This window comes from Pterocles gutturalis, unplaced genomic scaffold (genome assembly GCF_000699245.1).
Source record: "Pterocles gutturalis isolate BGI_N339 unplaced genomic scaffold, ASM69924v1 scaffold40908, whole genome shotgun sequence".
Taxonomy (NCBI): Eukaryota; Metazoa; Chordata; class Aves; order Pterocliformes; family Pteroclidae; genus Pterocles; species Pterocles gutturalis.
The window spans coordinates 12,937-26,652 of NW_010119466.1; the positions used below are offsets into that span (position 1 = coordinate 12,937).

The following is a 13,716-nucleotide window of genomic DNA, read 5'->3' on the forward strand; positions in this document are numbered from 1 at the left end:
ACTTTCTACAAAAGCCGGAAGTAGAACAAGTCCCCGTGATCATCATCAGCTTTCACCCCAGCCCCACGTCTGAAGACACCTACGACTGGAGGCAGCAGAAGGGCTGAAGCTGGTCTTAGCGCCGCATTTACCTGACTGCGAGAAAAACTGTGAGCGCCGCCAGTTGTTGCGAACCCTAAGTGGAACTGCGGCCCCGTGGGGCGGCTCTGCAGGCAACAGCACCGGGACAAAACAAGAAACACAGTGCGGTCAAAGGCGATGACGGACCCTCAGACTCGAGCCGCCTCAGCCACGAGTGGGATTTTGACTACAATTGCTTTGGCCCATCGCAGATAGTTTACAACGGACCTGCAGATCACATGGACTGTCTGTATTTAAATGTTACTTTCATAACATGGCACCTAATCTTACATGAGGGCTCTAGCTAATGCTAGTCAAGGGCAGCCACTCCTTCAAGTCTTTGTATGGTGCTCACGTTCATTCCTATCACAGACACACATTTTAAAGGATTCTATGATCCTTTCAGTGCTGTATGTGCTGTGAACACTAGAGAGCAGCCAAGTGTTTCAGCATCTCTCAGAAAATAGGAGAGAGATCTGCAATCTGTTACTTGATGTGTGGATTGATTCATACTTAACGTAAAATTATATTGTTCTGAAAAGCCTGTTTGGAAAGCACCTCTCCACTTAAAACAGGTGAGATTTCTATTCCTTTTCAGATAATCCTGTTTTCCACAGTGGATCACCTTCAGTAGTTTCAATCCTGAAAACACTAGGATAATCAGTATATTACCTATACACAACTAACAGCCCAGTAAGTTCTTAGGTGGAAGAAAACTTCAGATTATTTTTCTCTCTGTCTTTCATGATATCTGCATTTATGCATCCCTAAAAGCAATTAAAAAAAATCAAACTACTAAACAATCTCAAGCAAAACTTTGTCAAAAAGGTGCAAGAACTCGTGATGTGCACAGGTCAAACTGAGGGATGTGGCCAGATATGTGTATTGTTCATCTATGAAAAGGAGGTCCACATGAGCAGCTGAGTGCAGAATTTATCTCCAGAAGTTTTTACTGTAAGATAAAACCAATTGCTAAGCCATTTTCATCCATGAGCAGCAATACTAATAAAATATAATACTCACTGACATAATAACAGTCTTCATTGCTAGGCCAGGTAAGTGCAAGATAGGGCTCTCCCTGTCCCTCTGCCTTGTGTCACAATTCTGCTGTTGCGTTTAAGGAGAACAGCCAGAAGAGTAATTTGCATCGCAGAAGCCACACTACCAGTATCAGTCAGATGCAACTAGAAAATAACCATTTTAGCTCCAAACCCCTCCAGGTCATTGATTAGGCACTTCTCCCTGAACACCACACAGACACATCCAACTACTGTCCAGCTGAGTTCTCCAAATGCTGTTCGCTCACCTTGTAGACCAGAATTCTGCAGAGAAACTTGGCTGGTCTTGGGTAGTTTCATTAAAAAGGGCAATACTACACTCCCCTCCTGTTCCAGGGCTTTTGGTTTCATCACCTGTTCAGACATTCGGGAGCAGAAAACAGCATTCAAAAATCAGCAGGGTCAATCAAAGGTTAACTTAGACCCCTTTCTACTTATTTTCTGAATCAGCATTATCAAAGATGAAGCCTATATCTCCAGAACTGCAACATGGAGTTGCAGTACTTTAGTCCCACAAATAACCAGTAGATGTTTGTTGTTGATATTCAGTCTGCCCTGCACAGGAAAGCCAATCCTAACCCAGGGCCAACATCTAATTTACCTGACAGAGCAGTGTGGTCATGGCCATTTGCTACCTCTGCCACCACCTGCACTTGTTCAGCACTTCAAGAGTACTAAGAGGGTAAGCTCCACAGCCTACACCTTCTGGATACTCTGCCTCCCAACATGCAGTGAGACTGGGGTTTGCAGGTTAAGTTCTTATTGCTGCTGCAGCCAGTTTACAGGTTCAAACACTACAAGCAGACACTGGGGAGTTCTTTTGGAGGGGGAACTCTCTGATGACCACAGGATTTGTCACAGAAACCACCCTTCACTGTAATTCTCTAGAAGACTGGAAGAAACTCCTAATGTGACATCATATAGAGAAAAATACCAATTTGCACAAGAAACATTTTCTTGTGAGATCTTTCTTCCTTTTTGTCTTGCTTTCCATTCCCCCTGTTTCTTGCCTGTCCATACCTCTGGTGTAGTAGGGAACTCTGCTTCCTTCTGCTGCTCCATTTCAGGTTTCTTCACATCCTTCTCATTTGAAGCAGCTTCCTCTGAAGGGACAGGACTGGGAAGAAATTCTAATCTCTTCACAACAGGGCTGGCACAAGCTGCAGTTGACTTGAATTGCTTTTGATCTGAACCTAATTCACACATACAAGAAATAATGTTGCAAGCTTATGATTCTTTTTTTTTTTTTCCAAACAAAATGTAGACCTATTTCTTGCAATCCGATTTCTTACTGGATATACTGTGAGCCCATAAAGTGATGTTTTTAAAAAAATAATCTTATTTCTTCAATATAGGCAAAATTAATCTCTCAGAGAAGACAAGGCTTTAAGGGTGAAGTTCACCTGACAAAATGTAGATGCTTACACTTGACCTGGGCACCATGGGGTACCCTTCATGGTCAACAAAGACAGAAAGTCAATTCTTGGGGAAGAGCGACCCAAACTATTTCAGACTATTTCTTTTTGGCTGAGACGACATGTAACCTACAACATGCCTACTGAAGTACAGACCTCTCTACTGAAGTTGTGTGACGAATCCTATCCTAAGATGCTACCCAGACAAGGAGCTAACCACAATTAACGTAGTCTCACTGGAGGATATTCCAGATCAGCTATTTCCACTAAACCATTTCAGTCAAGCATCAGACAGCAAAGAAATTGTGCTAACAGGAAGCCTTGGACTGGACTAACCTGGTTAGCATTCAGCTCTTAAAAAAAACCCAAACAGTTTATGCTGGTTTACAGAAGGAACCAGAAGCACACAGGCCTACAGCTGAGGACTGTGACAGCTAAAACTATTGTCAGTTGGTGCCACCACGGGGAAGCAGGGCAGTCTTCTGCATCCCAAGCAGCCCACAAGCATCCTGACATCTAACCTCCTAAAACAGAACCTCAGCTTCAGATCCTGTCCCCTCTCCAACCATGGCAGCAGTGGCAGCTTCTGAAGGTATCTCTTTGATAGGCTAGAAGAGTGAGCTAAGAAAAACATTCACCCAAGGCTCCACTAAGAACCTGCACATGAGCAGGAGCAAGAGCTGCTCCTGCTGCCAGGCAGATGCACACCACATTGGAACAGCTCCTACACCAGTAGTGGCACAGAGGTCGCAGCATGGAAGCATCTGGCTTGTACTGAACAGCAGAGGAGGTTGTTTATTCTACAAGAAGGTCACACAGTTTGGGCCACATTTGTCCCTCCAAAGCAGACATAATGAAAACCCATGTTCCTTTCCCATTTCAATTTTTACAATGCTATCTTAGTTTCCTTTGCCAGCCAATATTAAACTTTGCTACCCATACTTAATGTATGCTTATGGATATGCTTCTAATCTTGGGGCAACAGTACCCCATTGAGGGCAAAACTCAATTCTTTAAGTCACATTTATCCTCAACAAATGAGTGAATTATGCTTATATACCAATTACAGCCAGAGACCTCATTTAAATAGCTACTTCAAATAGTACTTTTTACTTACCCATACCAAGCTGAACTTTGATAGAACCATTTTAAAAAATGAAAAACAAAAAAAAGACCATGAACTTAGTATGATAGCAGGCAGTAGATAAAATGGTAAAACAAAGGTAATGTTTTAGAAACACCCTTTTGAGGAAAATAGCTTCAAATTTTACCAGCAAATTCCCTTCCTCAGATTAGGAAACGTAAGCATTAAGGATTTAAAGCAGAAAATCAGGACTGTGCACAATACTATTTAAAGCCCCTACAAGGACTGAAGTGCCCCTTCTTATTCTCCTTCCCCATTTCTTCATGTTTTTTGAGAAAAAAAAGTGTTAAACAGAAGCTATTACTGACTGATAGTTTCTGTCTTGATTGCTTTCTGGTTACAGCATGCTTTGGCACCAGCTTTTCACGCATATAAATGGCAAAGCAGACAACTTGCATCCCAAGCAATGTGCAGTCAGGTGTGTCATTTAAATCACAGAATCACAGACAAGCCCAGGTTGGAAGGGACCTTGAAAGAGTATATGGTCCCACCTTTCAAGGGAAAGGGACCCTGGATGAGATTGTCTAGCACCCTGTTCAGCTGCATCTTGAAAACCTCCAGCCATGGGAACTCTACGACGTCTCTGGGGAGGTTGTTGCAGTGAACAATTATTCTTACTTTAAAAAATTTATTTCTTGAGATTTCTGACATTTTCTGCATTTTCTAATAAAACCTCTTGGTGCCACTGCAGATGCACTTACTGGACTCCTGCTGCAGGGTGGGCCTAAACCCCTGCCCCACTGGTGGGCAAGGGCAGGGGTGAGGGCAGCAGCAAAAACCCACCTGGGGATGGGCACGCCAGACTCATAGGTCCTGCACTTCCAGGGCTGGCCTCAACCTGCTTGCTGGTGGCTGTATCTGCTTCCACTGGGCAGGCCTGGAAAGAATAACATAGTAGAAACACAGTAAGTAGAGTGGAAATAAGAGTATGTGTTAACTCCTCATGGCAGTACTTGCTGCTTCTCTGTAATGTGTTTGAACCAGACTAGTTTAACGCTCAGCAGGGAGCTGGGGAGTATGTTTCGGAGCAGTATGTGCCACTTGAGTGTTGAATCACTGGGCTTTAATCTCCTTTTCAGACTATTCATCAGCAACTATCATGCAGTTGGTTTGGAATAGCTCCTACAAGCTTTTAAAATTGTAGGATATCTTGGATTGTGTTAGCTTGAGATAAGCATACATTTCACCCACAGTTTCCTCTTCCAAATAACACAAAAATGTATGCATTAGTGAACACATAGCACATACAGGGTTTCAAAAGTGGCAAATTAAATACTTCCTTTATTTCATGGTTGTCTAAACAATCTCTTATCTGAAGGAAAAGCCAGAGCCAGTATTAAAGGTAATGAAATACTTGAAACACTATTAAGAGAGGACTGAAAAAATATGGTGAGAGCATATTGAGCCAGTAATCTAAATCCCTTTGAAAAGCCAGCTTCCTGACCCTGGACAAGGCTGTTGCAGAGCTGAAACCACACTGTCAAAACACGCGTAGCACTTCAGCTGATCTGTTTAGCAGCTTCCACCATGCATCCGCTTTCCCAGCAGGCAAATCAAGAAAAATCTGCAGCAAACCAATCAGCCACTGCACAGTGCTTCTATCTAATGCATGAAAAATCTAGAAAATGGCACATTCAACAGTGGAAAATAAAAAAAGACTACTTTTGGAAATAAACATATGTCAGAAGTAGTCTATTGTAGACTCACTTTCCTGTCCTACTCCCACCCCTTCATCTCATTAAGAGTTGCAAGGGGGGAAACCTGATGAAATTTCCTCTTTTCTGGGGGCAGGATTCAGACATCCACCTTCTGCATGGATCCTGTTTCCCATCCCTGCAGATCTTCAGGAGCCTACAGCCCCTCATCCATCCGTGACCCGTGAAGAGCAGACCTGGGCTCTCCCAGCTCAGTCATCAGGGATGCCTGCTGGCAGTGCCAATAGGATGCCAATGCCTGTGGACACACTTTGGCTCCAGAGACCTTTGCTGTTGGCAGTGCTAAGGAATCCCCACTTCTCCTCTCTGGAGGGAGGCATGCTCCGGAGAAGGGCAGGGAATGTGTGTGGGAAGATGACCTGCAAGGAAATGGTGAGGACCAGTGTGGGGCTGTGGCCAGGGGCAGTGACCCAGGCAAGCCCCGTGGGCAGTGAGCAGTGCTGGGAACAACAGAAGGAGCCCCGGGCTGCCAAGGGCTGTGCCGCCAGCTCACAGCAGGACAGGCACCAGACCAGAGCCATGAGCCTCTAGAAGTGGCAGCACGTTTCTCACAGTGCCCGCTGGGGCTGGCTGCCTGCTGTCCTCCCCACTGCCGGGCACTTTCCACTGCACCCCAGGTGAGGCATGGGGACACACAGAACCACAGAATCATTCAGGAAGGAAAAGACCCTTATGATCACAGAGTCCAACCATTAACCTAACACTGCCAAGTCCACCACTAAACCATGTCCCTAAGCACCACATCTACACGTCTTTTAAATACCGCCAGGGATGGTGACTCAACCACTTCCCTGGGCAGCCTGTTCCAATGCTTGACAACCCTTTCAGTGAAGAAAATTTTCCTAATATCCAGTCTACCCACTGGTGCAACCTGAGGCCATTTCCTCTCATCCTATCACTTGCTACCTGGGAGAAGAGACGGACACCCAGCTCACCACAATCTCCTTTCAGGTAGTTGTAGAGAGCAATAAGGTCCCCCCTCAGCCTCCTTTTCTTCAGCCTAAACAACCCCAATTCCCTCAGACATTCCTCATAAGACTTGCGCTCTGGACTCTTCACCAGCTTCGTTGCCTTTCTTTGGACACATCCCCCTCTTGCCTAAAAGCAGTTCTCAAACAGGACAAGGCAGAGGGTGAAATACACACTCCAAACAGGCTGCATGGAAAGTTTGAGGATCTCCCTTCCACCATGTCCACCTGTGAGCGTGTCTACACCAAGAAAAAACAAGGCACAGAGCTCCCTCTCCATGTGTCACATGGTCCAAGGAGGGATGGTCACTGCAGATGAGGCCCAGGATGGAAAACAGGCCCCAGAAAAATGCTCCAAAGACTGCGAGTCCTGTGCCCCAGAGATTTTCCCCTCACCATGCTGTTGCTCTTTTCTCCCATATAACCCGCCTCTCCCTTCCCCAGTGCACCCTGATGCCAGCCTGTGTTTCAGTGAGAGCTTTCTCAGGGAAAGCCCCAGCAGAAGAACACTGCAACTAAAGACAACGTCTCCTTCAGCTTCAGTTCTCGCTGCTGACATGACAGCAGCCAGGTGAGAAGCTACTGGAAACCCTTCCCAACCTTGCTCAATGCAGAAATAAGTCTTTCTTTTCTCCATGAGGACAGCCAGGCAGCATAACAGGCTGCCCAGACAGGTTGTGCCATCTCTGTCCTCAGAGGTTTTCAAGACTTGAGTGATCAAGCCCTTAGCAACTTGGTCTGATCTCATGCCTGATCCTGCTTTGAGCAGAAGACTCAGTTAGAAACCTACAACCTGAATTATTCTGTCATTCTACAACCTACAAACCTCCGTTAAACCTAAACAAATGGCTATTACCCAGACCTCAGGGTTTGCCCTAAACAAGGTAGATTTTAACTGGAAAAGCAAGAGGCACCTCCCTGACAACTCTATTCACTGCTCCAGAGCATAAGCCCTTCCAAAGAAACTGCTGCAAGTTTCAATTATTAATATTATTATTATTTTTGGTAAAGCAATGGAACTCACCCTCCACTCTCAAAAAGCAACTGCCCAAACTGAAAAAAAAAAATTTTTAAAAAAAATTCAGCTTCAATTTTAACCTCAGAGACTTTAAAGCTATAAACAATGATAAACTGGGGCCAATAAAAAAAAAAAAAAAAAGTTTAACAGCTCTACATACACCCAGGGAAGTCAAGTGCCAATGGTATCTGGAGCTAGGGAAGGAGCACAGCCACACTGGCCTCTCAGAATGTTTAAAAAGCTCAGCAAATGCACAGACATGGTGCTGTGTCACATAGCCATCCTGCACAAGTGCAATAATACCCATAACCTATATCCAGGAGATTGAACCAGGTAAAGACATAGATGTTATTTATAGAAATTATTTCAAAGAGGAGCAAAAAAATCAAGGAGTTACTAATTGCTGCGGGACAACTGAATTTTGCAATGGCACGCTGCAGAAGCTCTGTTCCTGCTCACGAGACTTGACTCTTCCTCCTCCCTCTGCTGAGCAATTAAATGTTAATGACATACAGCTAAAAATACAGAACTGATTAGTAAGTAATTTATAAAAAAATTAAGTCAGCTTCACTGGAGAACTCTCTCATTCCCAGTAAATCTAACTCTATTTATAACACCAATATCCACACCTATATGATACATTTAAGAAAATTCTTTTACATATACAGCCGATAAAATGTCTTCTCCACCACAGACGATCATAATTCACATTTTGTAAACATTTTGTAATCAAATAATGATGCTATTACTGAACATGAAAAAGGCACACAAGCATTTCACTGTACCTAAGAGGATCGTATATTGACACAGACACTGCAAAACCGAACAACTTGCCAAGTGATGTTTCTGAGGTGTTTCAGAGGAGCTCTCATGCTTTGGGATGAGGGACCTGACCCAAGCAGTCTCTCAGCACCTCCCTGCTGCAGCCACAGTGTTTGTGTGGGCAGAGGCATCACTCTGCAGGACCAGAGAGTGACTCCGTACGTTTGTTCTGCAGCAGGTGCCTACAAGGGAAGGTCACACAACATCTTCTGGTCCACTGCTACAGGCAAAGAAGGCTTCAAGGCAAGTAGGAAAAACCTTGCTGTGTAGGGGCTGTGCTTATCTCTGCCCCCAGATCCAGGCTGGCGTGAAGACTTTGTCTCGTTAACTCCTGAAAACTGAAGAATGCTGTCTACTTGGATTGGTGTTTTATTACCCTGTGCATCTACCTACCCAGGAGTTGAAGTGAACTTCCCCATTTAGGATTTAGAAGCCTTAGTCCATGATAGAAACTTAAATATTGTGATTGCATTTGCAGTTATGAGCACAACAGTAATAGAAGACAAAGCAACACCTCAGTTCTGCTAACCAAGGTATCCATTTAACAAAGACACAAGTGCAGCTGACTATACAGTGTTATCAAACACCGATTAGGCATGAAAATAAATTAGTTCAGTTTGTGGCAGGTAGGATTTTTATCCCATAAACTAGGATATCAGTCCAAGTATTTCTTTAATTAAGACTGTACAAGCCAGAAATAGGCATATTGCCTGTTACTGTCGCAGAACCTGACATCCTTATAAAACCCTAAAAATACAGTAACTGGGAGCTCCTAAAACACTGAACATCACAACTACTGCAAGAATTAAAACTCCAAAGGAAGTTACAGTAGAACTTTATTAACTCTTATTGTAAATTAAACCAAAACATAGGTCAGTTAACACTACTTGTACACAAAATCACGTGAAATATCGTTACTGTATTTTCTATGAAAACATGACAAAACAAGCTGTCTGGAACCAGAGAGAATGCAGAGCTGTTGGGAAGAATCAGGTTAGAACTACAGTTTAAATTCTGTAAAATCACTTAGGAATGAAACTGGTTGTGGTATCATTAGCCACATGTAGAAATTGCCTGACAATTCAAACTTCTGTGATCAGAGGTGTACCCGCATCACTGACTTCAAAATTTGCATATGATTATTTCCTCATCAAAGGCAGCATTTTCTGTTGTTGAGTGGTAACGGTGGCATGACTTTGGCCTGCCATAGCTAAGTGCCTTGCATGCTATGCCAGCATAGTAAGACAGCCAAAACACTGCTCTGACACGTTAAGTCATCTGCCTCATCTGGCAGCTCTATAATGCTATACTCAGGCCAGCTATTGCAACCAAAGATCAGGGTGGATCAGTAATAAACAGAGAAGCCTTGAAAATGTTGCAAGAAATAGTGTTAAGTATTCCTGCTAGTCATTTTTCTAGAGTTATTCCTGCTCAATCGGGATGTAAAATAAGCTCATGTCACTCATAGACATTTAAAAGTGCATGGGTGTCTGGAGGATGGGAGACACGGATGCCAGATTTGTGTCCAAATCCTGAGCAGAGTTCCCTTCTAGCTGCTTTGAAGGTTTGCTGCTCTCACTTCTCATCCTAAACCTTTTTCCCTTCAGGTAGTCCAGCCCTCTGTGCATCTTCCCATGTGTGGTTCAAGACAAAACTGTCAATCTGGAACAGACGTACTTACTCTACAAGTGTTTCTTGTAATGAATCAAAGAACAGAGACTTGTCCTACCAGATATGTAAAGATCAGGATTTCAACCCTGTTCTCCTGTAGCTTGGCCAACAATTCTCAACCACAAGAAAGCTTATACTTTAATCTCAGTTCAATCAGTGGATTTTTGAAGATGAAGGAGCGTGTTACTTGGATATAGAAAAAAAGTTTATTTTGTGCCAAACATGCAGTGAGTAGAAACGGACAAGTTTAAGCTAGCTAGTGAAAAATTAAAAGAAAGCCAAAATCTCCCTACCATCACCACCTTGCTCTGATCTTTTTAAAGTTGCTGTCTATATTTACTCTTTTTTAGTTGATCAGAGCAAAGCTGTAATTAGAGCTACAACAAGCCAGTAATTTCTAAAAACTCATACAAAGACTGATTAAAATAAAGCAGTGTTACTCACTGACAAATTAATTCCCCTATACTAAATCTGCACAAATATTATTTTAAAACAAAACATTTACTTTGTTAACTTCTGATTCAAAGATCTAGCTAGAGGATACAACTCCTCAGCATTTGTAATGTGCATCGCTATTCTGTATAATGGAAAGAAAACACAACCTAATGGCTGACAGGTAGGACCAGAGTGAGGAGATGATTCTCATGTTATTGCTGGCATTGCCACTGACTCATCAGTCAGTCTTTGGGCTTTTGCCCCAGTTTTTCCACCTGCAGTAAGAGAGATGTGCTTTACTGACCACCCCTCTTAGCAGCATATTGCTCCACAAACATCAGTGGGATATTTTCATCCTGCTTAGAGGCCAAATTTATCCTTCCTAGCCTTAAATCACAGTCAAAATTACTCTCGAGTAAAGGTCTCTTGTAATATCTGCCCCCCAAAATCTAAGTACTCTAGCTATAAGCTACAGACACAAGTATAGTTTCTTGATAATATTTTTCTTCCCATCTGCTGCAGCTTTTTTTGCACCTCACTTCATACTCAAATTAGGCAGGAGTTACGTATGTTTCCCAACCAGTCTGATTGCCAATCATTATTTGATTCACATATAGATGGGGTTCTTTGTCAAAAATACAACTGACACTGAGGTCTCACCCATACAAAATGACCCCTGCACTTCTCTAGCTCCCCAAAATCCTAAATCATATTAGCGTTTTAAGTGGTGCAACTTGATTAAAGTGTTTTCCAAACTTCAGGCCAAAAGAGCTGTTGAAGTACAGCTGCACAGCATCTTCCTCTATTGCAGACAACGCCTGAGGCCAGCCGGACAGATTTAGAGCAGGGCTACAGAGCTTCAAAGGGAAGCCTGCCAGGCAGAGAGAAGACAGGACTAGTCCATTTGACAACTGAACTGAAACAGCAGAGAAGCAGTTCTAAGAGGGATGGACGGAGGAGGAGGAAAGGGACACAAAGAACAGGAAAAGAATCAGAAGGGGAGGACAGGAGGGCCAAAGGTAACATATATATGAAAAGAAATACATACTTCACAAAAGACACTCAGGGTGGAAAATGAATGAATAAAATAGAAAACCAAAACAAATCTCAGAGCAACTAAAGGGAAAAAAAACCCCATAGAAACAACATCTCTTAACAGGCAGAGGAACTAGTGCCTGTGAATCTTATTTAAAGCCTGGGAGGGACATAGCTAACAAGAACTATACCAATAAAGGAAAGTACACAAATAAAGGCAGTGAAAGCAAGTTTAGAAAAGGCTTTGAAAACATGCTCAATTTGCAAAAGTTTTCTCAAGGCAAAAGAAATGTAGTCATTTCTTCCACTCCAGACAGCTCTGCTTCTTCACCTCAGCTGCTTTTCTATCCCTGTTTCTGTCATCTTCTCCTTCTCTCCTAAAAATTCAGCAGGGTTAGGCATCAGACAAAAACTATAGCCCTGGTTTCTCCTTGTTGGAGGTGATATAGCAGCAGATTCAGAAGGCTTTCTTACTTCCAATAATGTGTAGCTTGGAAGCCCTATCCTGCTGGGGCAAAAAGTAAACCCCTTCTTCCCCTCTGGAGGGACCATGGTGACAGCTAAAGAGTTATTCAGCATCCTGCCCACCAACAGACCCTATTTTATGAGTGGGACAAGCCCAGGAGGCTCTTTTCTTTCCTCATTTGGATTCCCAACCTTCCTAGGAGTTTAGCACTTCAGACTCTGCAGATGCAGGCTGACATTGTTGTGTCAGCTGTACAGAAACCAAAGTAAAAGAGGTACAGGGAGAAGGCTGAATGAAGTGAGTTCAGCGTAGCTGCCCAATTCTTGCAGGTAAAAGCCCCAGACTGATTGCACCCAGATGGAGCTGCCTATAGCAGTGCTAGCCTGCACCCCAACACACACAGTGAAGAACCCAAGCGTCAGTACCATGCCCTGCCTCTAACCTGGCATCTAAGCCTTTCCCACATCCATGAACCAGGGCACTCCTGTATGCTCAATTACTGCCTATACTTTAAGGCATGGGGGCCTGGAAAACTAAAGCAAAGCAGCTGGGTAAAGAGAAGCAAATCTCTAGAAGGAACAGAGCCTGTAAATCTTAGGCTAGAAAATTCCCTTCCAGCCACAGGCAGGTCTCCTCTTCCCCCCATCACATTCAGTGCATTCAACTTGTTTCCCCATGTAAGTTTCCCCTCAAGCAGTCTCCTCTCCCTCCTCTGTCCTTGATGTGGTTGAAACACATGCCTTTGCTTGAAGCTGAAGTGCCAGGAGCATTAATAATGGTTTGCACTAGCTAGTCACATTATTGATGAAATTGTGAAGCTAGCGATATAAAATTCTTAGTTAGAACAGAGAAACTATCAATAACACCTTTTGGGTGCACTCTCACTCTCTTGAGAAGGCTTCATCATTAAGTGCACTCAAGCTCACAAACCAAGACGTTATTCCACAAACAGAGTCACAAGGAATCTGAGAAGTCAAACTCTTCTGCCTCCTTTGCAAATATCACCACAAGGGCTAAGAAAATGGAAGCAGAATCTGGTCACATAAAAATCAGTGGTCAGCCAGCCACATCATCCTCAAAGCTGTAGAAAGGGAAGGATAAGAGGGCATCAAACAGGTGCAAGTACACCCAAGCCCTAGCAGTGGTTTCTGCTGCTGAAGTTCCTCTCAACTCTTCCACAGCTATACTCATCTGGAAATCCTAAAAAAGGAGGCAGTAGCACTTTCATTTGTCTACTTTTCCAATTTCCATTGTGCTTCTAATCTACAGCAAGCTGAGGTCCCTCTCTATGCTCCAATATGCTCTCCCGTATCAGACTCAACGCTTACCTGGCTTTTCCCTTACAGCCAATTAATTCTGACAAGAGCAGCCTCTGCTCTGCCATCCCTGCTTGCTTTCCTGCAAATCATTCACTGTCGACTCTACACCAGTTCCCTCTGACAGGATCAAATCCATGCTCACAACACATCCCAGCTCTCACGCTTGCTGCAGGCTCCATGGCTTGGTTGTCCGTGGCCAGAGACTGGCATGAAGCAGGGGAGTAAGATAAGACACAAACCCTTCAGCAGAAATGAATCACTAGCCCCTGGGACAGATCCCTGCCCACTCCCTGTTATCCATCTGGACAATGCTTGGATGAAATAAAAGATGAAAGCAAAACATTATCATACTCAACTCTCATCACATCTCCAGTTCTGTTTGTTGCTACACAGTAAAGAACGGTGAGAATTCCCTCTCCTGACACTTGTTTGCAACCCTTTTACAGGCTTTATTTGTAAACTGGATGTTACTTCTTGTTTTGTTTTTACTATCTACTTTTATTACAGTTTTGTAGCATCTAGATTCCTGC

At 43.5% G+C, this 13,716-nt stretch overlaps 1 protein-coding gene across 1 annotated transcript in view; it reads right to left on the reverse strand.

Moving 5' to 3' along the window:
• Positions 1–13,716, reverse strand: part of LOC104464022 (LIM and calponin homology domains-containing protein 1-like) — a gene marked incomplete at both ends in the record, with an annotated part of 29,050 nt that overhangs the window by 10,376 nt on the left and 4,958 nt on the right. Inside the window, 2 exons of the mRNA XM_010076580.1 lie at positions 2,199–2,371; positions 4,521–4,614. Of these exons, the coding sequence (XP_010074882.1) occupies positions 2,199–2,371; positions 4,521–4,614 (267 nt within the window). The remainder of the gene's footprint in view (positions 1–2,198; positions 2,372–4,520; positions 4,615–13,716) is intronic.